Raw genomic sequence first — 26370 nt, 5'->3', positions numbered from 1 at the left:
CGAAGTGAGGGTCCCTATTCTGCTTATTGATGAATAAATAAAGCAATGCCATACAATCGATTGGAGAATTGAAATAGTACACATGTTGTTATATCAAACAACTGATACATGTTTGGAGTTGCAACGGTCTTGAGTGTTGAGGAGGAAGATTCTGATATTGCACATTTATTAGAGATGATGGCTATCTTGGAGAGTCATTACAGATTAAAACTGATGATGTGTAGATGTTCTATGTCCATTAAAATGCAATGATTTTATAGAGATTATGGCATGAAGCCTATTCCAGATATAGCTTATAGTCCTGTGTATCAAGCCATTATAAAAAGATCTAGTAGAACCTTAAAGGAGATGCTCAGAGAACAGAGGGGAAACATGAAATCTCCCAAAGACGATTTAAAATATGCTTTGTTGACTTTAAATTTTTTAAGTCAACGAGACAAGTAACACAACAGCTAAGAGGCACTAGATTCTAGAAAGGATTGGGTTAGGTCAGTCTACAGGGCTCCTACTTCCAAAGTGGGAGAAAGAAAACATGTTGGGAAGATTTTACGTTTATTTGAACAGGAATAAGCCATATCTTCCATCCAAGTTACTGAAAATAAAATTTTCTGGGGTGGACCCCCTGAAGATCTTGGATACAGATAAAAAGAGGGAGATTGACAATATCAACAAGACAGGAAATACATGCAGTGCATTACTACTTAAGAACAGCTCTGAGACTGGCTGAGACATATAAAACGTCTTTGCTTGGCCAATAAATCTTGTTTGCTACAAAATTCTCATGCTTATTATCCCACACCATCCTTTCATACGGCATGAATGGAGACTTACATTGCAGCTTGATTAGACGATCAAACTAACTTCTGAAAAAAGACAGTTGTCTTTCAGCTGCTCAAACAGAGCAGGAAATCATCTTTAATTGATCTGTGCACTTTCCACATTTACTACAATTTTTTTTATAGAACTATGCATTGCTTACTCGGTTTATATATTGCAGAATGGAAGGTCATGAGGCAGCCCTGACAGGATTCATTCTCAATGTTCCAGCTTCTTACCCGATCCTAACTCAACTGCATCTAAACAATTTCCTCTGAAGACTTGCTTCCAGGACATCTTCAGAACAGCTAGCTCACTTGGTCTAGACTTTCAGACTGTTCAAGTCAGGACTTCATCTAAGCCAGCTCTTTCTCAATATATAGAGACCGGACAACAAATGCTACAGCTAGCTTTCTTAGGACTAACCATTTTTATAATTTTCTTGGGCCCCCCAAAAGAAATTCTTTGCCTCAGTTCAGCAGGACACAATCATAAGAAGACCATGGTCCTAGTCCCTTAAGTTGGGGTGGATGGTTTTGGTTATTATATGAGTTAAAGATATGTTGTCAGAGGTCAGATTCAGGGATTTCTTCTCTGTTTCATTTTCTCTATCTTACTTTCTTAGGTTGGAAAAAGAAGACTGAAAAGAAAAGAGGGGGGATATAGAACTATTATAAGATTATAAGAAATTAGACAAATAAGGTAGATTATCAAATCTATTCTTAAACCAAAAAAAAACTCCAACCCCCCCAACACCCCCAAATCATTTCTAGCCATAATCTTATGGTAGACACCATTATATTTTGATGCACAATTGAGGGTATATTTTGTTACATTGACACAGAATTTTGTATATTGATACAGGTTTAAGGTTTTCATTGGTATACATCTTTGTATATTGAGACACATTTTAAAATTACAACTTTTGTATAGGTATTATGCCTATACAACTCATTTAAAATATAAGGTTTAACCTACTAATAGCTGTTGTTACAAGCTGTTTAGGATAATTAACTATTGCAAATCTATAGTCAGATAGTCAAATCCATATTCATATTAGATGCTAGTTTAGTTAATTATAATAAAATGTATTCAAGGTTATTCAGATAGTAAATAGCTACGAATAAACAATGTTTGACAAGTCAGATATACAGTTGGTCTTTAAAAAAAATCTTAGAGATCCACAAAATATGGCATTTAAAATTATTTCATCATTAACAGTATTTTTGACTATGAAACAAGTCTACTCCTGACAACACCCCCATTCCACTTCAAAGATGATGAGCGTCAATAACCAGATGGAGGTGCTTCAATTGTGACAAGCTAGACGCTGGGCAAAGAAAATGCCTATTGCTTCAACCACAGACAAATCTGTCCAGAAAGAACAAATGGAGGCAGAGAAGTCAATTCCTAACTCTGCCAACACAGGGTAAGCAAGTCATTCATAGTTCCTGCTTCACAAAAGTCTGTCAGATATACAGAGCCAGAGGCTGAAGATGATGCTTCAGTGTTACAGAGAACACTAGGAACTGTCCAGGCGGTCAGCTGTCTCTGTCATTTTTTATAATATTTGGAAGCTGTGTCCCTGCATTTCCTTCATATTTATTCTTTCTGAGGCCTTTGACAGGGTTGAATACTAGATAAGTAGAGTTTTACAATAAAACTTAAATTGTTTAACATTTAGGATGGTATTTTAGGTCTAAGAAGATATATTTAAGTTAATAATGCAAATTTAGACAGAAACTGATTTAGATACAGAACTTTGAAGTCACCAGGATAGGATAAATAATAGAATACTTTTTTTTTCTGAGTTCCCCAAATACAAGCAGAATGGACTTTTTGAATGTAGCTCTTACCTAATAATTTTCATAATTATTTCATAATTCTTCTTACCATTTGCTGTTTATTGTTATAAAAGAAAGATCTTTTCTATTTAGACAAAAAAGGGAAATTGTTGATGTTTGGTCTTTTGCTAAGTATTGTAATGCTAAGCACAAATCTGGTTGCTCCCAGGGACAAGGACATCGTCAAGGCTTGTACACCAAGTGGCGCTATGTCACCTTGCTCCTTAATTTAAAACTATTGGTCGAATAAAGATGCAGACAGCCTACAGCTGGGCAGAATAGACGTTTGTGGGGTTTTGGTTTGTGGGTTTGCAGGTCTGAGGCAGGACCACATGAGAGGAAAGAGAGAAGGTGGAGAGAAAAGACACCATGGGGTAAGAGGTCATGAGATCGGTCCACAAGAGCTAGTCAGTCAGAGAAAGAGCAGCCCAGGCAGAAAATGCCACATCATATCTTGGTTACCGGCAAAGAAATAGACAAAATAGTCAGAGGGTTGATATCTGCCCAGCTCCAGTGCTGTTTAAGGCTTATTATAAATATAATAAAGATTTTGTGTCTTTTATCTGGGAATTGAATGGTCAAAGGTGGGGTAGAAATGACTGACTGAGATTAAATATTTACTACAACAGATCCCCTGGAGCTGAAGTTACAGGGAGTAGTGAACTGCCCCAGGTGGGTACTAGGGACCAAACTGAGGTCTTCTGTAAGAGCCAAAAAACTCTTGACACTGAGCCATTTCTACAATTCCTCTGTTGAGGGATTTAAATGAGAGAAATATTTAACATACAATAAGATTTAATTTTATTTAAATTTTAATTAGATTTAAACATTAATAATTCATATTTAGACGAGAGGACTATCCCATGCCTGACAGCAGCAGTCAGTAGTAGTCAGCCCACAGTTTGTCCTGCCAAAGCACTTCGGTTTTCCTCCCACTTCCCTGTCTCTGATGGGCTGGGGCATGGGGCTTAATGAAAGAAAGGGCAATCTGTAGTCCCTGACACGTGGTATAGAAGCTGAAATCTCAGCCCAGTAAGCCTTCCACAGGAACACTCTGAGATGACTAAGAACAACATTACTTAGAGGTCCCACCCTGGGAGTGTCACAGATCTTCTTTCTTACAAGAGTGTGGCAGCGCCGGGTTGCTGCTTCAGGTCCCAAGAGTCTCTTGTGAGGAGAGCCCGTGAAGGTGTATCTCATCTGCTGGTTATGCTCCTCTCCGGACTCAGCACACAGAAGAGCCATGGGAACCCTTGAAGGACACCTGCTGCCAGGAATAGGCTTCCTCCTATACGCGTTCTATTATTCAGTGCTAACATCCTTGGCTCTGCTCCGGAAACAGACGGTGCCCAAGCACCTCTTGCTCCCAAGGAAGCTGCTGGGACACAGGCTGCATTGGCAGGTATCTTATGAAGCAGTGATGAAGGTGTTTGTCCCCGCTTTTGGCATTCTTGGTGAATACTTCTACCCCCTAGGGGTCAACCGGCTGAAGATGATAGACTGGAAGGACCCTCAGCGGCTGTTTGTTTTCAAGGACAACTGGCAGCATGTGACCATGTTTGGGTTCTTTATTCTCAGTGGTATAGTGGACATGGTGAGCCAGGCACAAGCGGCACGTTGGAGTGTGAAGCTGGAGCGCGCAGCCGAAGCCCTGGCTTTCTATGTGCTGGTACTGCTGATGATGACTCATATCGAGAACAAAAGCACCTTGGAGATCCGGGTGCATCTCCTGTTAGTGCTGCCGGCCTTCTTGCTCGCTCTGGTGCTCACCGTGGAGATTTGGGTCCATGACAATGCTTCACTCTGGGTCCTCAAGAGCTGGATTGGGTGGGTGCTAAGCACTTGGATGATGCAGATCTGTGAGATGTATATACCTCTGACTGGACAGCCCTGGAGGACAGACAACCCTACCGACCTGGCATTTATAACCATCTTCTTCTGCTGGCACCTGGCCTTAGGGGTGGTCTTGCTGATCGCCGTCTATGGCCTCTGCAGTCTCTGGCACCATCACTATTCTTCTTGGACAAAGACTCCTGGGGCTAGGTACCAGCGGTGCCCTGTGGACACCAGTGGTGAAGAGCTGGAAAAGCTCCGAGCAGAAGCTGTACCACAGGATGGAGGTGTGTAAGCACAGACGCTGTCTTGAGTGTGCACGTACAGCCTGGAGTTCACAGCACAGCGGTCCATCCCAGGATCTAGCTTCCTTATCCCCAAATAAACGTTGTAGCTCCGAGGATAACTTCTTAGCTGTCACTTAGTCCCATCCAGGTCAGTCCCCCACGTGTTTCCTTGTCTATATGGTTTCTGGTCACTCATATGGAAGGAACAAAATGGCGTTTTTCTGTAGTAGCTTTTGGTAAATTTTCTTATTAAAAAATAAAAGAAAGGAAGAACTTTAAACTGAGTAAGTCTACTTCTGACTGCTGAGAAAGTAGGGAAGGGGAAGAGGAGACAGTTTAGCAAGGGTTCAAGTCCGGAGACCAGAGAGTCCTGGGTAGAATTTTCAAAGGCGGTTGTAATAAGGTGATTAAAATGTAATTTTAGGGATGGTGAGATGCTCAGTGTATATAGGCACCAGTCACAAGCTTGAGGACAAGGCCTGTCCCTAGGACCTACAGTGTCAAAGAAAGACTTGACTTTGATTGTCCTCTGACAGTTCTGTGGCACACATACACTAATATAACAAAATGTCAATAAAATGTTTAAGCAAATTTAAGTTCTGTGGGTATATTCCTGAGGTAAAGTATATGCCCAGTGTGCCTGAGAACCTGGGTTCACTAGCCCTGCAAAATAAAATAAAATAAAAAACAAAAACAAACAAGTAATTTGTACCACTTTGGTTTCTGCTGTGACACACAACAATTTGCTCCAGCTCCTTCAGAAAATCTACTATGTGTATTAGATCCTGTGTGAATGCTTCTGGGGAGAAACCAAAGCAAACCTTGGCTCTCACTCGAAGAGAATGCAGTGGGGGAAGAATGCCATGAAGTAGAGATGGGTATCAGTGATAGTTATGGATGTTTTCAAATGAGGTGCAGACACCAGACATCTGGAAGTTTACAGACTTGGCAGGATGGGAGACTGGGTGGTCAGGATGTGAAGAAAGGAGAGCATTCAGCCATGGCATTTACCTTCCCATCCAGCCAGGGATGCCCTCCTCTGATCAGTGAAAGCTTCTAGAAGCACAGAGGTTTACAGGCAGCAGATAAAGCTGCCATTTAAAAATGCCATAGGCATCCAAAAAGAAGCAGAGCGTGGACCATGGTCTCTGGAGACCATCAGAGAGGGGAGTCGGGTTCTAGCAGTCCACACTGGCCAGGTGTAAATCTTACAGAGGAGCCCATCCTCCTGAAACAGGATCCAGGCCTCTGGCCCCCCACACCCCAAACCTTCTCTTCTCAGCAGGGCAGGAACCAATCCAAGCAGAAGCTATTTTCTACTGAAAAATCCCAGAGCCAGAACCTGTTTCTCCCCGTGACTAAGAAAACGTAAGCTCCGAGTCTCCTTGTGTTATACTATGCTTGTGACCCTGGGGGTAGTGTTCATATTATCACTGATAATTTATAATTCCAGAATATTCACAAAAGTGAGGATTTGAGAACCTGGCTCCTCCTCATGCCACAGGCTTAGCACAGCCATGCTGTCAGGATGAATCAGACAAATCCAAATTACAGAAATTACATTCTCTGTAAGAGAGCAATGTTAAAACTTGTCCCTGTTCCATCTGAGAGCGAAAGCATAGGAGGTGAACTGCATCTCACACAAGTTGGGCAGCACTTGCTAAATTCAATTCCTTGGTCAACAAATGTAAATGTGGGACCTGGGCAGTAACAAGGGGATGTGCTGCATAGAAGTTAGGAGGGCTTGGCTCCATTCCTAGCACCTCACAAACAAACAAGCGTAGGTGTCAGCAGGTCCCAACCACGGTTTAGAAAAGGGAATTAAGTTAACAGAAGAAAAGCCTAGAGTGGGAGGCAGGCATACTTTACCTTGGCTGACATCTTATTTCCTTGTACTTAGTGTGGAATTTGTCTGCACATCTGGACCCTGAGGAATGCATTGTTTACTGTTCACTGAAGAAAACAGGATCTTGAGATGGATAGTGAGACAGACAGACAGACAGATGAGATGGAAAAGCATAGCCAGTCCAAAAATCTGCAGGACAGAAAGGAAACTAGAGGCAGGTTGAGGCTGCATTTTTGAGTTCCTAAGTTTTGTACAAATAGAGATCTCTTTCCATGTGTGGTGACTCTTGTAGCCTTTCCCAGACCTTCTTCCACGCTCACCGTAAAGGCCAATCTTCTCATTCAAAGGTTAGGTTACTGTTTCTTTTGTTTTGTTGGTGTTCTGGTGTTTGGTTTGTGGGATTGGGTTTCTCTGTGTTGTCATGGCTGTCCTGAACCTTACTCTGTCGACCAAGCTGACCTTGAACTCAAATCCAAACTGGCTGATCCAGCTAAGCCCAGTTGACATAAAATTGATTATCATATCCAGCATATTAGGTCGTGGGCACTTAGGCATGGTTTCTATCAGCTGGTCATTTTTGGAAATTTTCCAAGATAAAAATAGTAATTTAATTTTAGAGAAATTTAATCAAGACTCTGATTACTGTATTAATATTCTTGTAATCTGAGTTGAACTTTGTTCCTGAGCTTTGTCTAGTGGGAGAAGGACTTATAAATAGGTGATAGAGCTGGGGAGATGGCTCAGTGGTTAGAGCACTGACTGCTCTTCTAGAGGTCCTGAGTTCAGTTCCCAGCAACCACATGGTGGCTCACAACCATCTGTAATGAGATCTGATGCCCTCTTCTGGTGTGTCTAACAGCTACAGTGTACTCATATATGTAAAATAAATAAATATTTTTTAAAAGAATTGTATAAAAAAACCCAACTTTTTTAAAAATTAAAATTCAAGAAATGTTTAATTAAATAACTATAATTAATTAATAGTGGATTGATTTAAATAATTTCAAATTTGATTATTATTACATCAATGATTAATAACAGAGTTATTAAATCAAATATTTAATTTCTTATATTATAATTAATATAAATAACACAATTATTATATTATATTATAATATAATATAAAAGTATATAATATAATAATATTATTATATAATAATTGATATAATTAATACAAATAATCAGTGTAATTTAATGATTAGATTAATTAATACATTTAAATAGTTAAAAAGTTATTACTATGCATTTTACATTTTAGACATCTTAGAAAATGCTGAAAAGTATTTTGAAACATATTCAGTACTATGATCCCAGACCAATTAATGCCAAGAGTTTTAGATGGATGGGTGCAGCTTTTTTGGTGACACATCCAATCATGCTTGGTGACTAAGACAAGGTAAGTCAAGAGGCTTAGACCTGTCTTAAAGATGAAGAAACCAATCTAGTGTTATGGGAAGGAATTGAGGAAGTTTGATCATAAGACCAGAAAATCCAGCCCTAGGTTGGGGGTGGGGAATCCCAGAGTCTCTGACGTCACTTTTTGATAACAAGGAAGATGAGCAGAGGCACTGTGACCTTCAGAGGAGGGAATGCTCAGGGTTCATCAAGGAGAATAACACTGAAAGACAGGCATGCAGATTCATACTTTTACCCCAGCAGCTGACAGGGCCTTTGTGGTCACTCTGGGCTCCCTGAGCTGTTTCAAAGAGGAGCCGGGGAAATGAGGGCTCCTTGAGCTTGCCAGCACAAGGCCTGAGTGTGAACCCTCAGCACACATGCAAAAAGGTTGACACAGCTGTGTAACCTGCAACCCCAGCATCATGGACAGAGACAGGGGGACCTCACTGACCAGGCAGTCTCGCACATTGCTGAGCTGCTGGTTCACTGAGAGACCCTGCTTCAGAACAATGATGTGGAGATTGACAGAGACAGACATCCAGTACTCTTCTCTGGCCTCTGTATGGGCACACATGTCCCGCCCCCCACACACACACAAATAAAAACTGACACCAGCTAAATTTAACAAAGAACACTAAACAACAACAAAAGAAAATTCTAGAGCCAGGAAGCATTGCAGACTAAAGACGTCTGAGAATGTCTCCCTCCCACTATAGGTTCTATCTGTAGCCAGGGAATAGGAAATGGCGTACAGAAACAACCCAGCTCAGTCAGTAACGTGCCTACCATGCAGGAGGGAGAGTCTGGGCTAGAGACACAGCATCCACAGAGAAACAGAGATGGCAACATGTGTCTGTAAACACCAACCAGGGGATCTATGAATTAGTATGTTCCAGGTTAAGTGGGAGACCCCATCTTAACAGACTAAGGTGGAGAAGAATGAGAAGTCGCAAAATTAGCCTCTAGCCTTCTTATGCATACATACATACATACCTGCAAATAGACCCACATGTACACAGCCACACAAATACATACACATACTACCCTCCCAACACACAAGAAGGCAATAACCTCATTGGCTGAAGTTGTCACTTACTTCATAAGGGCATATTTGAAAACAATTTTGTTACATTTACTTATTGATTTGTGAGTGCACATTCGTGTGCATGTACACACTTGTGCACAATGTCATGTGCACACACGTGACTGAGGACGACTTTGCGGGGTTGGTTCCTGGGAATCAATTCTCTCTACACTGTGTGGGTTCCAGGATTGAACTCAGGACATCACATCGGGGTTTGGTGGCACTATTACCCACTAAGTCATGTCATAGGTTCCATGTATAAACATACTTGGGCAGCTTTTAGCTTCTAATTGACTGGAAGTTCAGCTGCTAGGATTGGCTAAGACTACGTGACTTGGTTACAGATTTATAGTCAGATTATATTACAGCTTGTTTACAGATCAAGTTGGGTTGGTTTTTAGTATACAGGGAGCCTGTTTTATTTTATATTTTTAAATTTAAATTTTTACTTATTCACATTATATCCTGCTCACTGCCCTCTTCCTCGTCACACCCTTCCACAACTCTTCCCCCATCGTTCCTCCCCTTCTCCTCTGAGTAGGTGGAGGACCCATGGGTATCCCCCAACCCTGGCACTTCAAGTCTCTGTGAGGCTCGGCACATTCTTTCCCATTGAGGCCAGACAAGGCAGCCCAGCTAGAAGAGCCTGTCCCACGTACAGACAACAGCATTGGGGACATCCACCACTCCAGTTGTTCAGGACTCACACGAAGACCAAGGTGCACATTTGCTATGTATGTTCAGGGAGGTCTAAGTCTAGCTGGCTTGTGTTCTTCTGTGGTTCAGTCTCTGAGAGTTACAAGGGTCCAAATTAGTTGAATCTTTTGGTCTTTCTGTGGAGTTCCTGTCCCCTTTGGGGTCCTCAATCCTTCCCCAAATCTTCCATAGGAGTTCCCAAACTCCATTCACTATTTGGTTGTGGGCGTCTTCATCTGTCTGAGTCAGCTGCTGGATAGATTGCCTCAGAGGAAAGTCATGATAGGCTCTTGTCTGCAAGCATAACCAAGAATCATTGATATCAGGGGTTGGTGCTTGCTCAATGGATGCATCTCAAGTTTGGCCAGTTATTAGGTGGCCATTCCCTTGGTTTCTGCTCCATCCCCCGTGCCTTCATTTCTTGTAGACAGGGTAAATTTTGGGTTGAAAGTTCTGTGTGTGGGTTGGTGTACCTATAGCCTCACTGGGGGTTCTGTCTGACCACAAGAGGTGGTCTCTTTAGGTTCTATATCTGCAATGTAGTGGGTCACAGCTAAACTCACTCCCATCATTGGGCACCTTAGGAAGTCTATTTTCGGTCAAACTTATTGCTGAAGTTTAAAGGCCAGATTTATTTGAGCTTATTGTTGTATTTCTGTGACAGATAATTTTTTATGTGATTGGGTTTCGAATTCCTAGGGGACACACTTCTAAGCATGAGGGTATCTTTTTCTAGAGATTTAACTGGAGATGAAGACCTACCCCAAATGTGAGTAGCATCACCCAGAATAAACTCTTCCTCCCTTGAGTCTCTTTATCAGGTGCTTTGGCACGCCCCACATCGGTATTGTGGGAGGTAAGAGATTCACTTCATTTACATGTTTCTAGTTAGAAATCATGGTGCACAAATGGCTCACAACTACGGTTAGAAATGTGTAGAAACCAACCCTGTGCCCACTAGAGCCAGCCCCATGAGTTAACCCACAATCTGCAGTAGTCAACTGCTGCACAGAGGATCTCCTGTAGGCAGAATGGCCTCCAAGTTGGCTTATTCAATGATGAAGAGACAAAACCCAGGGCTTCAGGCTAACATTATATCAACCAAGCCTTTAAAAAAAAGATATCCTTAAAAAAAAGATGAAAACAAACTATCAAGTTTGTCCAGGTGAAGTGGCATACTTTTGTAATCCTAGCTAAGGCAGGAGGATAGCAAGCTCAAGACTAGCCCAAGAAGAAATTTTTTGCTAAGGATTTAGATGTAGCCTTTGAGAAATCCACTAATTCAGTTCAGTCAGGCTTTCCTTGGCTTTGTTTCCATGCTCCACCACCACCCTCTTGTTAAAGAAGGCATCTGGCCCGAGAATGAATGGTTCTAGCACAGGCCGTCCATAAGGTGAGCAGTCTCTCAGCTCACCTCTGCTCAGAGGGCTGGCTGAAGGGTGAGGTCATGCTCAGCCCTTAAGATGTGAGCTGCTCCCCAAGAGAGGAGGGCATTCCACCCTGCCTTGGGACGAACCACACCTGTTAATGGACTTTGGAAAGTGAGACAGGATAGTAGCTTCATTACATAGTGTGAATCTTGTCTCTCATCCTGGAGTGGCTCCAAGGACTTGCTCTTCACCTGAGGAGACAGAGGATTCATTGTGGATATATTGCATGTTCTGCTTGGGGGCTCAAGGAGACAAGTCCTTCCTCATACACTTTTGTGAAGAGAGGTTGACACACCCAATCTAAGAGGAAGAAGGAAGACAAATTGATGGTTTAACTGATTGTTTCAGTGATTAGAACAGGCAATAGTTACCTGTGCGTAAGCTCTTGGGAGATATCAAAGAAGAAACCAAGGTCCCTGCCCTGGAGGAATTAGAGCAAGAGGTGGTGGTTCAGTGGTGAATGGATGTACCAAACCACGTAGACACACAGCCCACATGGAAATCACCTCTTCCCACAGTGTTCACAGATTAACTTCTTTGAGAACCTCACTAAGGAACCACAGGTGACATGGGGATACAGGATCGCAAGTGGGGAGGGCACATAGTTGTAACACGAATCCTCTCTAAGGAGCTGTATTTTTTCCATGTATAAAGTATCTTTTTTTTCTTATTCCCTGATGCTGGCACTCTGTGAATTCATTTATGTATGTGTTGTGAAATAGATTTCTTGGTTCGTGCCTGGACAAACCACACCAAACCAACACAGTTCCAAGTGGAGAGGTTTAATAGAACAATGAGACAGGATTCGGGGTCGGGAGAAGAGAAAAGGAGGTGGGGTGGGTTCAGTCTTTTATGGGGTTAGTGACGTCATTTGCCCAGGTGAAGGTGGTCTGAACCAGTGTATCCTGGGAATGCTTGGCTGTTTCCAAGGTGATGGATGTCCCAGGTTCCCCTGTCACCTGTGGGTGGCACCACCACTGTGGGTAGGAGCCGTCCTGATGCTAGCATTCCTCTCTTTTTCTTATCATAAAAAGAAGAAAAAGGGGAAGGGGAGGTCGATGGTAAAAAGGGAATAGGAGTGCCGAGTCTCTTAAACTACTTTCTATTGTCTTGGGGTGTTGTAGGGGTGGAGCTGGTTTTTACCATGGGGGTCTGCTTGGTAAAAGCTTGCATCAGGCTCCTCCGTGGACAGTGGCTGGTAATTCTGTAACAGAAACTGATGAATAGTTTGGTTAGAAATTTTTTGTATCTGTCATTGAAGTAATGTAGAAAGAAGATTAATGAGTCAGGGAGCGAATAGTAACGCTAGAAAAATGACCAGGAAAGGCGTTACGAAGGGGACTGTCCACTTCCATACAGGATTTTCGAAGGTCCAGGAACTGGAGCTCTCACGTTCCCTGGAATTCTGTATGTCTGATTGTAGCTCCTGAATTTTATCTCTTACTAGCCCGAATTGGTTGGCATTGAAACAGCATTCTTCTTGGAGGAACAGGCAAAGACCGCCTTCTTTAGCAGTCAGGACATCCAGCTCCTGTCGGTTCTGAAGCACCACAGCTGCCAAAGAATCCATTTGTTTCTGGGTAGTGAGCGAAGTTTCAGACACTTCTTGAAACCTGTTGAGTGTGGAAGTGATCTCGTTGTATTTCGTCATGGAAGTAGTTATTCCTGTTATCCCAGTGACAGCACCTACGGCTGTTCCTGTGGTGACCAAGAAGGGCATGACCTGAACGGCCGCCATCATACGGACAGCTGGGATTGCCCGGGGCTTGTTTCCCTGGGTTACCCCTAGTTCTAGAAGAGGAGAACCAAACTCCTGACCAGCTGCCAGGCAAACGATGGTATACCTGCGTATCACAGAGGAGTGATGTATTTTGGACTGCCGGGCACTGTGGCAGAGATGGGGTACCAAGGGTTGTGGTTCTATTGCAGTCTAGAGAGCCTGGCATTCCTACAGAGTGTGCCCGGATGTCTTAAAACAGTTTGCTATGCCAAAAAAGGGGTGGGGACAGAGAAAAGGTATGGAGTCATGCTGACATCAGAGTCAGGGAAACTGACAAGGGTGAGGTAAGGTTACTAGGCAGCCATCACTGGAGAGGCTGTAAATGGTAATTTTGAGCTCATTCCAGGGGGTACATATAGCCAGCAAGCAGTCTTTAAAGTGGCCAGGTTGGGTGACATTAAGGAGTTTGTATGCCGAGGTCAAAGTCTGAAGCAAAAGGCGGAACAACAAGCTGGTGCCATTTATGAGGGGGATGTTAAGGAAGTAAGGGCCTCAGAGGAGCGTTCGATTATTTCTCCTACCCTTCTGATATCTAGGGGTTGGGCAATTGAGAAATATTTTCTCTGAATTTGGATAGTACTTACTGGGGACCCTGGTTGATTTTTTACAGTAGAGCTTACCAACAACTCTTGTCTCCCACCTGGGATCCCATGGGTCTTGTATGTAGAAAAAGAGTGTCTTGAATTTCAGATAGAAGCGGTGGGTCCATGATGCTAGCATATGTATCTGACAAGGCCATATGCAGCTCCCATATTTGTCTGGCTATTTTTTTATAATAATTTTTTGTCTGGTCAAAAGAGAAAACAAGTAAAGAGATCATAATATTTAGATGGAATATTAGATACAGGGATGACTGCAATTTGAATCGGTTCCTGACATCCGGCCATGGAGCAGTTTTCTGACCTTATTTGGAAAGACGGTTTGTTATTTGTGGGGGTTTTTTGAACCTCGAATCTCCAGATGTACGGTCTAGTCTACCCTGGATAAAAACAAACAGCAAGGGGAGGATGAGAAGCCCATGTCTAATTCAGTAGTGTTGAATGCGGCTGACAGGGTGGAATCTCATTTTCTAGAACTGGGGACAAGGTAGGTGGTCTCAACGTCTTCTGGAGCTTAACAGAGCACTGCCCTGTTAGTGTCGATGAGGATAAAGAATGTTTAGGTAGAAGGATAAAAGGTTTGAGGTGGGACAGGTGGACCTAGTGAGGGAGTTCCTCAAGTTTAGCAGCTGTAAGGGTCTCGAGAATCACCTTAAAAGGGTCCTGCCATTTAGGAGATAGGGGTGAGGGCTGATGGTCTGGAGGGGACAGAAGAACTTGGTCTCCAGTGTTGACAGGCAGTGGGCAAGGCTCAGTGTGTGGTCGGGGTAGACGGTGGTCAGCAAAGTTCCATAGGAGAGAGCAAAGGTGGCAAAGTAATGGGTTGAGTAGATGGTTGGGGAGGGGAGAGCATTTAAGTGAGAAGCCAGGAGTTAGTTCAGTACATGAGTTCAAATGGTGAGACCTGGAGAGGTTGCTTGGGGAGAGCTCGTAGTTTAAAAAGAGCCAGAGGTAGGAGTTTTACCCAATCAAGGTGCAGTTCCTATGACAGCTTGACAAGGGTGAGTTTTAGAGAGTGGTTAGTTCTTTCTATCTTCCTTGAAGTTTGAGGGTGGTAGAGAATAAGAAAATGCCAGAGGATGTTTAGAGCCTTAGACAGATTTTGAGAGATTTGGGAGGCAAACTCAGGACCATTGTCTGACCGGAGGGAAGTTGGGACACCGAATGGGGGCAGGGGATGATCTCTCATAGGAGGAGATGAGAGACTGACTGAGCCCTTTTGTTAGTTGTGGGAAATGCCCCTACCCACTCTGAGAAGGTGTCTACCAAGACCAGGAGGTACTTGGCACATTTGACAGTGGGCGTATGGGGTAAAGTCAAGTTGCCAGTCAGTTCCAGGAAGAGAACCTTGGGCTTGATGGGTAGGAAAAGAGGTGCTATGATATTTTGAGTTGGAGTCTGACATCTGGCAGATTTTGCAAGAGGCAGTGATAGATTTTAAGAAACTTAAGTCTTCAGGAGTAGGCTGTAGGTGGGTCTTAACAAAATAAGACAACACTTGGCTGTTAGGACGGAAGAGTTGGTGAAGATAGGACAGAGCTTGGCGAGTGTCACGGGGTGAAGGTGCGATTCTGGGCTGTGGTGTAAGAATGTCCTAGGGAGGGTAAAATAAGGCTAGGTCCCTAAGGGCTGCAGCAATAAGCCTAGTCAGCTCAGTTGTTTTCAATGGGGTCATCTGTCTGGTGGGATCTGCAGTGGACAATCCCAATAGCTGTGGGGAGACGGAAGGCCTCCAGCATGGCCGTGATTTGGTTTGTGTTAGTTACTGATCCTCCTTTACTTGTAAGTAACCCACGCTCATTCCAGATGGCAGTGTGGGACAGGAGGATATGAAAAGTGTATTTGGAATCTGTGTAGATGTTGAGGGATTGTCCCTGTGCCAATTGAAAGGCACAGGTAAGGGCTGTTAATTCAGCCTATTGATTTTGATATGACCAGGAAGGGCCTGTGCCTCTACCACCTCTGTGTCTGACACTATGGCATAGCCAGCTCTTCTGGCCCTTTCATGTAGAAAGGAGCTCCTATCTATGTACCAGATATAGATGGCCTGAGGTAGAGTGTGCTCTCTTGTATGTGTGAGGAATGAGGTAATAGTTCCTCTAAAGTTTCAGTGCAGGAGTGAGACAGGGAGTGGTTAACATTTGATCGAGGAAGAAGGCTGGAAAAGTTAAGAGGTGGCATTATTGGAAGGTGGGTGTAGATTCCTCTATTAGTGCTACAGGAGAGAAAGAACCCTGGAGGGAGGTAGAGTCTGTAGGCCTTTGTAAAGTTAGGAACTGCGACAGGTTATGAGAAGAGAAGACAGTTATAGGTGACCCAAAGATTAGTTTTGCCTCTCTAATAAAGAGTTCAGCAGCTGCTAAGGTACAAATACAAGGTGCTCATCCCCGGATGGTTAGATTTAGATTTTTTTTTTTTTGACAAGTGTGCTATAGTTTCAAAAGATGGTCCCAGTTGGTGACCTAGGGCTCCAAGGGCAAATCCCTCTTTTTCAGTTACTTAGAGGGAAAAAGGACAGGTCACATCAGGGAGATGTAAGGCTGGGGCCTTAAGGAGTTGGAGCCCTTTAACAGGCTTGGTAACAGGTTTGAGGAGAGGTTCGTCGGTGTGGCCTAATGTTGCTTCATATGAAGGGTGAGAAAGGAGTATGGAGGGGAACCACTGTAGAATTGATGCGCCTGTGGTCTTGGAGCAGGCGATAGGTTCCGTTAGGCTTTTTAACTGCTAGTATAGGGGTGTTAAAAGGAGAAGTAGTGTGAAGGAGGTTTTTCCTTAAGAGGTCAGAAATGATAGGCTTAAGTTCCCTGAGACTCTGGAAAGAGAGTTTTGAGCTTGGGTTATGTATCTGGTAGGGTCTAGTAATTGGAATGACAACAGGAGAATGAAGTTTAGCAACAGAGGGGTTCTGGACATCCCAGACTCAGGGGTCTACATGAGAAGCTGGTAAAGGAAGCGACATGTTAATGTTAGTAGATTGACTGTCTAGGAGAAGAAGCAGAGGGGCTGCTGGGGAGCTTGGGTTTAGGTGAATAGAGAGAGCGAAGAAAATAGAGGCTCCAAACTTAGCTAGAAGATCCCTTCCCAATAAGGGGATCAGGCATGTTGGCACTACCAAAAAGAAGTGGGTGAGATATGCACCTAAAAATGCAACTAAGTGGTGGGGTCTGGTGGGGAAGGTAAGCTTGTCCTTCTACCCTGACCAAAGGAAAATGGGAGGGGGAAGTGAGTCCCCAAAACTCCGTCAGGACTAAGTAAGTGACCCCAATGCCCAAGAGGAAGGAGATGGGCCACCCATATACCATGATAGCTACCTGTGGCTCCCTGATAGTGATGGCAGTGGTCAGGTCAGAGAGCCCAGACCTCTTCAGTAGTCCATAGCCAAGCCTAGGAGATCGGCTGGAGAGCTATTTGGGCATGATGTCCCTCTATTCTGCATGACATAAAAGTAACTGACAGCCCAATGTCCTTCTCGCTGGCAACTTGGCCTGAGGGGGCTAAGGCAGGCTTTCATCCAATGACTTTGTTCTGTAGCAGGGGCCCGGTGGTTCTGTAGCCCTGGGAGACCAGGAGTCTGTAGCAGTGGTTAGGGTTGTACGGACAGCCTTTGCCAGCATATGGTATTTTTGTTGGCGAGCCTTCTCATTTCTCCCATGGTACACTTTAAAGGCCATTGCCAAGTCTTTTGCCTGTGGAGTTAGCCCCCCTACACACACCTTTTTAAGCTTGTCTTTTATGTTGGGGTAGCTCTGGGAAAAGAAATTGGTCATCAGAAGCTGTTTACCTTCTGGGTTTTCAGGGTCCAAATTCGTGTATTGTAATAAAGCCTTTGTGAGTCTCACTCTAGAAGTTGGGATAGGTTTTCCTGTCTGTCTTGGATGACCTCTTGCAATTTTAAAAAATTTACCAGTTTTAAGGCTGCTCTGTGGACACCGGCCAGGAGGCAGATTATGAATCCGTCTCTAGCTAAAACGCCACCAGTAGAATTATAATCCCATTGGGGAACTTGGTCAGGTACTGCCTCAAATCCAATCTGATATGTCCCATCTGTTTGATGGATCTCGTTTGCATGTATTTTTGCTTGTTCCCAAACCCACCAGCATTCCTCAGAAAATAAATTATTGGTAAGAATCATCTGTACATCACGGAAAGTCAAACTATAAGATTGGGTAATGTATTGGAACTCTTTAATAAAAGCAGATGAGCTAAAGGTGTAGGAACCTAGTCTGCCTTCTCATTTAGCGAAAAAGGAACATGAACATGGACCAGCCCATTCACATCAGCAACCTCTCTTAGTGGAAGGACCAGCGCTGGGTCAAGCGTTTCTGGTAATGAAGTGTTTGGGGGCTTGGCTGTGGCCTTGGAGCAGGTGACAAGAGTAGTAAAACTAGGTGCCAAAGTGAACCAGCCCATAGCTGGCACCGGCAGGGAGCCAGTGTGTGTGGTGACAGGATGGGAGTGTGGCACAGAGTTGGGTGAGAGGGAGTGGGGAGAGGCATTGTTGTTTCATGGGGCAGGTGGTGTGTCCACGCCCTTGTGTGAGTCCTGAGGTGGAGGAAGAGAGGGGTCTGGAAATTTTGGAGTAGCCTGATGAGGAGAAATCGGGATAGCAGTCTGGGGTTTGCGGTGGAGGGGGCAGCTCATTAGCTGGGTAGAGAGCTGTGGTGTTATCTGCTGTGTGCCTCATTGCTAAAAGGTGGGGCTACAAGAGGGACACAGAGAGGGGTTAGAGTGAGGATAGATAAATGCTTGAACATAGGGAACCTCTTTCCATTTACCAGATCACTGGCAGAAAGCATGGAGGTCTCACAAAATTAACCAGTCTAGGGTGCCATCTTGAGGCCATTTTGAGTCATTGTGTAATGAATATGGAGTCCAAACGTTATTGCAAAGATGTATCGATTTTGATGCCCTTGGCTGAGGTGTTAGTTTTAGAGATTTAAAAATTTCCAGGAGACATTTCAGTGGGGAGCCTGGCGGTATTTTCAGAGACATCTATCAGAGTTACCCATGGGGGAGCTATTGAGTTATCCTGTACCAGCGTCCCAGTGAGTAAATTCAACGGGGGTGGGGGTGGGGGGATCACCTAAGCTAGGAAGTCTGAGTCATCACTTAGGGTCCTGGTGGCTGTGTCAGGTCCCGGACCTGATAGAGAACGTCCCGCTAGGCCTGGACTTTGTTCCGCAAGAGAACCAGCTGCAAGAGCACCGAGAGAGGGGAATCGAGGCGTATTCCCGAGGAAACCTTCCCATCCAATGGTCGAAGTCTTATTTTGGATCCTAGATGTGGAGAACCAACCTTCCTACCCTGTAAAGGCTGGCCGTACCTTATCTGAGAAATCAGGGGTCCTCCTTGCCAACTGGAGTGATGAGCCTATCAATCTGTCGGTGTTTGTGCGAGAATTTTAGCCACGATCTGGTATCGAAAAGTGAAACTGTATGGTTGACATGCATGCGTGATCCACATGGTGGGAACCATTGGCACGTGGTGGGCCATGGCCCACAGCAGCCCGCAGAGGAGTTCGTGTGTCAGGTGCTGCTGTAGCAGAAACTCACGTGGTGAAAGTCTGAGTTCCCGCAGCTGCCGGCAGGTGGTGGCTGAGCGGGCGTGGGTGCTGGGGCTGCAGATGGTGCAAGTGACCAGCTGCCCGGAAGACATTGCCAGAACGCCATCTCTGGTGCTGGGAAGATGCAGTGGTGGTGATGGTGAAGGGAAGGGGGCAGCTGCAACGCAGGTCGGGCAGCCACTGCCATGCCAGGCAGGGCACCCAGGGCCAGGCCAGTGAATTAGCTTAGTCAGGTGCTCATAAAAGCAGAACTCACAAGGCTATGTTCCTCCTGCCTTGTTACAATGGGGCAAGTGTATTCCTTGCCTACATTCCTTTGCCTCCTTGTTTATTGGAGTGAAAACACTTGGCTTATTGTCTTACATGAATAACAGCTCCCAGAATTCCAAGAAGTTATCTGTCCTGTGAAAAGTGGGGCTTACCAGGTAGAGGTATTTTTCTTTTATGAATCTCTGTCTGTCTGTCTGTCTGTCTGTCTCTCTCTCTCTCTGTGTTTCTCTGTCTCTGTCTCTGTCTCTCTCTGTCTGTCTGTTTCTCTCTGTTTCTCTGTCTCTCTCTGTGTCTGTCTGTCTCTCTCTTTTTCTCTGTTTCTCTGTATGTCTGTCTGTCTGTCTGTCTGTCTGTCTCTCTCTCTCTCTTTCTCTCTCTCTCTCTCTCTCTCTCTCTGTGTGTGTGTGTGTGTGTGTGTGTGTGTGTGTGTTTTCAGGTCAGGGTTTCTCTGTGTAGTTCTTGCTGTCCTGGAATTCCCTCTGTAGACCAAGCTGGACTTAAAGATCTGCCTGCCTCTGCCTTTCACCTGGGAGTAAAAGTGTGGCCCACCACCGTCTGACACCTTAAGCACAGTAATTTAAACTTAAAACATAACTTTAGCCTTCACAGTATGTTGTGCCTGATTTTGGTTTCACAACACATACAAATTAAAAAATCTAAAATAGAAATTAATTTGCTTCCTACTAAGCCTTGCCAACGAATAGGCTCACTGATATTCCTTAGTAAATTATATTAGTTTAAGGTTCAAATAACAGTTAAAAACAACAACAACAACAACAACAACAAGATCTTGCTAAGTAGCCAAATTCACATTCCTCCTGCCTGAGCCTCAGCTAAGATTATAGGAATGTGCAGCAAAATGCAGCACACACGAAATTTCCCCTAGAAATTCCAGGTTTCATTCTACTTGAGAATCAGATTTACACAAACAGGTCTTTTTGACTGTGTTTTGACGATCTTGGATACAGCTGTAAGTGGTGCCCTGTGACTATAAACCTAGCACTCAGAAGCCCGAGTTAGGAGAGTCTCAACTTTTGATCCAAACATGGGCACAGTAGAGAGTATTTAAAACCTAAGTAAACAAAACAGAATCTTGAAGGTCATCAAAGAAGTTTTTGCTGTTCAGATATGGCCCTTCAAAAATTCAGACATAGCCTACTCACTATAAGTCAAGTCAAAGAGTCAGCCACAGCCCCACAACACAGCAGAGAGCAGGTGGTCTGCCAAGAGCCAGCCAATATATACACACACACACCTCAGGCTTGTAATCTAGTTTCACTTGATTTACTTAAAAACAGATTCACACAGATAAGACAGAGCTATTTTAAGGTCTTAACGAGACAGACTTAAGCATTCTTGATTTTATTTTATGAAGCATATTCGAGCATGTCCTAATCCTGCAGAAAATATAATAATGGCCAGACTTGCTGCATACAATGTATGGAGATGTAAGCATGACAGTCTTCAATAAGAGAGGATTTCTTACAGCCCAAAGAGGAGCTTCATTAAGAAAGAGAGAGAGAGAGAGAGAGAGAGAGAGAGAGAGAGAGAGAGAGAGAGAGAGAGAGAACATGGCTTTATTTACTTTCCTAGGTGAGGAAGGAGATTAGCATTCCTGCTTTAGTTCAGTAGAGCACACTTGACAAAGAGTTTGTACTCAATTTGTTAGCACAAATTAAGAACTGTGGAGTCACAACACAGACCATGTATTAACTCTGTCCCAGAGAGGGATGTGTTACCTGATTCAGGCTATGGGGTCTGGCCTAAAGGTGCAGGCCTGTGTTCAGACACGGAGAGGTAGAGGCACCCAAAATCAAAATACAAATATTAACAATAATTAAGATGCCCCCTGTGAGTCAGTTGAGCTGCACATGACTTTTTACCTTTCCTTTGTAAATTCCAGTTGGTTTCTCTTTAGTATTTTGAACCAATCATGTAACCTAGGATCTCTAACACTGCTTTAAAACTGAGGGTATAGAGCTATAATCTCTGTACTTTCAAGCCGAAGGCAGGAGGATAGTTAAAGGACAGCCTAGGTTTATGGTGAGCTCTTGTCTCCCACACAACCTCTGAGCACCCAGCCTGTACCACCTGTTACCTACGACGCCATCTTGCCTGGGATCCTTCCCAAGATTCTCCGCATGCTCACCAAGCTCCATCTCAGTTTATGGGCCAGAAAGCTGGTACCAGATGATTAATACATAACTTGCCTACTGTTCAGAGTGTGGGAAAAAGAGAAATGTTAATCCTTCTCTTTATGAGTCCAAGGATTGTTCCTCTGCCCTGCCTCTAATGGGCTCAGTTCTGCCATTTGAATCTTCCTGTCTTTCCACCTAATATTCTCCTCCCAGTGACAAAAACCCAGCTGGCTTCCATTTTCCCTGCCACCAGGTCCCCTGAGCAGCAGCCTGGCAGAGACTAAATCCTCTCTGGAGTGGCCCAGCCTGTTCCAGCAGTTTATGTCTTCATACGCTTGTGAAGCACAAGCAATGTCAGAGAGTCGTGCTGGCTCAGGATCTCTGGGCAGAGTCCTTAGTGTCAAACCTTGTCAGGTCCTTTGTCTAGATCTGAATCATATGTCACTTCTCTGCAGGTTATATATCTCTGACAATCCAGGGCCATGACTGGACTAAGTTGTCCCTAATTCCAGAGGGCCTGGGGCATGAACAGTGAAAGTTACTACCTGCTTTCCTCACTTGAGATCTTTTTACCTAGGCCTCAGAGAATAGGGAAGGGCAGTCATATTTTATTGGACATATGAAATAGAAAAGTAAAACCAATACACACAGACACACACACACACACACACACACACACACACACACACACACAGTTAATAGAAAACACAACAGAAAAATGATTGCCTTTCTGGTCCCCAAACTTAGTCTGCCAGTATTCTTCTTGTACCACAAAGCTCCCCAAAATACCTGTGAAGCCACTGGGCAGGGTCATGGAAGGTTACCATGTCATCCATCCCAGCTGCCCCTGACCACCCCACTGTCACCGAAGTCAGCTGCCTGAGGACCTTGTCTTGTCCTCTCACAGCTCTCTGGCTCCTAGAGGCTTACCTGGGTGTCACTTGCTTCAGAAACAAGCTTTGAGGTGTACAACTGCCTCATGGCTCCTTCTACTGGCCTAAGGCCCTCCCGAGTCTCTGTAATACCAGCCCCTGTGGACCGGTGCTCTGTTTAGCGCTGGACCCCATTTCTATATTTATTTTGCCATCTTCACATTCAGAAGTGACACACGCCTTATCTCACTTACCAACCACTCAGAGGTTTCTCTACTTCTCTATTTATTATGTATACTGTGGGCCTACACAATAAAAAAAAAAACATACACCAGGAATGTGACAATAGTCTCAAAGTGTTTTCATGAACTTATATCATGGATAACAGGTAATGTTAATGACATAACTGATAGGAAACAATTGAGCAAGTATCACCTCTCTCTCTCTCTCTCTCTCTCTCTCTCTCTCTCTCTCTCTCTGTGTGTGTGTGTGTGTGTGTGTGTGTGTGTGTGTGTATGTGTGTGTGTCTGTCTGTCTGTCTTCCTCTGTGTGTGTGTGTCTGTCTTCCTCCCTCTCTCTCTCTGTGTGTGTTTTTCTGTCTGTCTGTCTGTCTTCCTCCCCCCCCCCCCACTGTGTGTGTGTTTTCTTAAATATGGTTGGTCTGGTCCTATTCCCTCTTTGTATATAGAGCTCACATTCATAATGAAGAACAAAAGAAAGCAGACACCGAGAGTAGACACTAAAGAAATTCCTACACATGAAACCCCAAATAGAGAAACCCCAAATGATTCTGGGATTCGGAATGCTAGCAGGCTGTACTGCTGAGGAAAGGTTGGGGGAACCTTTGGTATAGCTCTAACATGCTGTCTTGAGCTAGGGGCTGGTCATATGAGTGGACCCCCATGCAAAAATGTTTCAAGCTGTGTCGCTGTGTAGGTAATATTAGTAAACTTTATTGCCTATTAAATTACACATCAATCAAAGAGAACAACAAAGTCTGTCTGGAGTGGTACCCCATACACTTGTAATCTTCACACTTGAAAGAATAAACAGGAAGGTAGAAAGTTCAAGGCTAGTCTGAGCTACTTGTCTCAAACATACAAAACAAAATGGAACAAAACAGTAACTTTATTTGTCTCCCTCCTTACCTGCTGTACTCCCTAGATGGCCATCTTTTCTTCAGGTAGTGTGTCCAAGACCAGCTCGGGCAAACAACAGGTTCCCCAGGGCCAGAGTGAGGATTGGAAGAAAAAACAGATGGTTAGTAAAGATTACAATGTGACTCCGGCCAGATTTGAGGCTGAAGTGAAGCCTTGCTTATTTTTTTCCTGTTTTAAACCACTTTAATTACATGCAGAAAGACTACATCAGTTCTGAGACAGGGAACAAGCAACGATCAAAGATCCTGTAAACATCTTTCCGGAGGCCAGGTGTGAGGATCAGGGACAAAAGGGGGTCTCAAAAGACAAAGAGACTGCTGAGCTTACATCTGCTGATTCTGCCCTGTCCTGAGCTACATTCCTAAGGGTTCCACCTGGAGCTTCAAATACAAATGTACTTCCTTGGGCTTCAGTCCTAAGTGTTCTGCCCTGAACTTCAGATGAAAATGTACTTAATTCTAGCCCTTTCAGGGCATAGCACAGAAGCCAGGTTCCTGCCTTTGGTCAGCTTCAAAATGTCCTGGAAAATTAAGATTATCCAACTGTCCAGAGGTGCCAAAAATGCTCTCCACAGTAGTGGTCAGGGGTCTCATAAATTTCCAGGAGCCTGCCAGGCCTGGAATGGGTTGAAGGGGGACACAGCATTGAACATAGAGGTAGCTTTAAAGACGAATGGTTTCTGGCCTTCTATCACTTTAACTACACTGTATGCTGCAGCTACTGGCTCCTATAAGATACTAATAAGTATCTTGCCTATTCTGAGGTTAAAAATTCACAGGCTTGGGCAGTTAACACCTGTAGTCTAACAGTGGGTGATTAGGTAAAGGATTAATCACTAGGGCTTTTTTTCTCAGAATCTCTTCTCTCACATGTTAGGTGGGAGGGAGGTTTGGAGAAACAATTATTGAACCAGGGGAAGAAAGTCATTTGCAGAAGAAACAACTTTTAGGCAAGCAAATATGCATCAACGCAATACATTCACATACAAATTCTTGCACAGAGAATCATACACCTTCATGCATTCCAGATGGGCCCAGCTACTTGCTTCTCTCATGATCACATACTTTCACACATCCATACTTACTTACACATGCATATGAAGCAAAAGCTCAAGTGCCAGTGCAGAAAAAATCTCACCCACCCTGGATGAAAAATGAGCCGCAATCTTTAAGGCATAGTGAAATAAAAAGATCCTACCCCTTTATTGCTAGATGAATTAAACTGAAGTCTATAAGAAAAAAACTTTGTCCGCTGTAGTAAGATTAAGCTTGCCTTTCTGTTCAGTCCTATTCGGTTTCATAGTAAGGAGAAGCCTGCCTGCTCTTTCTGTTCTTTCTGCAGCTTCTCCTTTGTCCCTCTTTCTCTCTGCAATATGTGCACTGCTCTCTTCTTTTGCTCCTGTCCTAATGTCCTCTGTATTTCTCAGGGAAAATAAAATGAGAAAAATCTATCAGACTATATGCGCTAAATTTTGTTGCACTCCTAATTCCTGTCACTCTCCTCTGCTGTCCTTTCTCCTCCTAATCTTGCCCGCTCCTTCTCACTCCTGTCTACCTCCTTCTGCTGCAATGGCATGCAATGTAATCGTTCCTAGCTTTTTTTTTTTTTTTTTTTTTGTACCTTTTCTAGGTACACATGGTCTTCCAAATATTCCCTGTCCCCCCTATTCCTACCCTCTTTTTAAATACAAGTTTACTAAAAGTTCAAACTGAAATTCAAATCATAAATTGAATAAGAAGTTTACAACGGAGATGTTTTCACATATTATCTATTAAAAGTAAATATCTGGCTAAACATTAATTTTCTCTCACTGGTGCCACAGGTTCACGGAGAATTAAAGATCATAATTTTTGAGACCAAGTTACCATTGAAGTTTTGTATAGATTACAGTCAACATTTTATCCTCTGTCCTTGCACCTATAAATAAATTTTTAGTTTCCTTTCATGGCCTTTGGCTAATTGTTTTACTACCTCTTGGAATGTGTTCAAAGTTGTAAATGCCTGTTTTCTATCTCAGAAACAATTAATTCATGACATATGAAGACTGGCAGACTTCTGATTGTAATTTTAATATCAGAAAGAGCTTTAATAGCAGTCCTATTAAAAAAGGGTTTAATAATTACTAGAATAATCTTAGGAATTCTTATAGGATCATCATTAGGAATTAAGAAATCATCTATTTCTCTATATAGCATTACTACAAGACAGTACATCTTCCTTGGTCTGCAGAAATCTGTCCAATGGCGTAGGCTAATATCTAGTGATTGTTAAATATATTTGATAATAACAAGAAATGCATATCAGATGTAAGAAGCAATCCTGAGATGAAGTCTCTCTGGGACCTTGCCTTATAGAGCTCATTCATTGCAGACTATGCAAAGGTGGTGGGCCTTTAATTCCAATTTAGCCTATCCTAGATAGCTCCTGACACTAGATCCATTTTCTTCTTGTCTGAAAATGGTTTATTCTAGAACTGGGTTTGGACCAAGAACTACCAATGGGATCTTAAGCAAAGGCCTGCAGTTTCAGAGTTCCACACATTATGGTAGAGCTCTTAATTTTCCAGACTGTGGCTGATGCTAAGCAGCTGTCTTAGGATTACTATTGGTATACAGAGACACCATGACCAAGGCAACTCTTATAAAGGCAAACATTTAATTGAAGTGACACACAATTTTAGAGATTCAGTCCATTATCATCCTAGCAGGAAGTATGACAGCATCCAGGCAGACATGGTTCTAGAGAAAGAGCTGA

General features: G+C 43.6%; 1 protein-coding gene across 1 annotated transcript; it reads left to right on the top strand.

Annotated features, from left to right (window-relative positions):
* Positions 1–3824: 3824 nt before the first annotated feature.
* Positions 3825–5055, top strand: LOC308422349 (transmembrane epididymal protein 1A-like). The gene has a single exon (XM_080918896.1). The coding sequence runs from the start codon at positions 3904–3906 to the stop codon at positions 4786–4788; it is 885 nt and encodes a 294-aa protein (XP_080775022.1). The 5' UTR covers positions 3825–3903; the 3' UTR covers positions 4789–5055.
* The last annotated feature ends 21315 nt before the right edge of the window (positions 5056–26370 follow it).

The sequence above is a fragment of the Micromys minutus genome, assembly GCF_963924665.1.
Source record: "Micromys minutus genome assembly, chromosome: 7".
Lineage (NCBI taxonomy): Eukaryota > Metazoa > Chordata > Mammalia > Rodentia > Muridae > Micromys > Micromys minutus.
This window is presented reverse-complemented; position numbering and strand designations above follow the sequence as displayed.

Bases quoted from the DNA above. Each gene is read 5' to 3' on its own strand.
- LOC308422349 (XM_080918896.1), top strand. From the start codon at position 3,904: ATGGGAACCCTTGAAGGACACCTGCTGCCAGGAATAGGCTTCCTCCTA.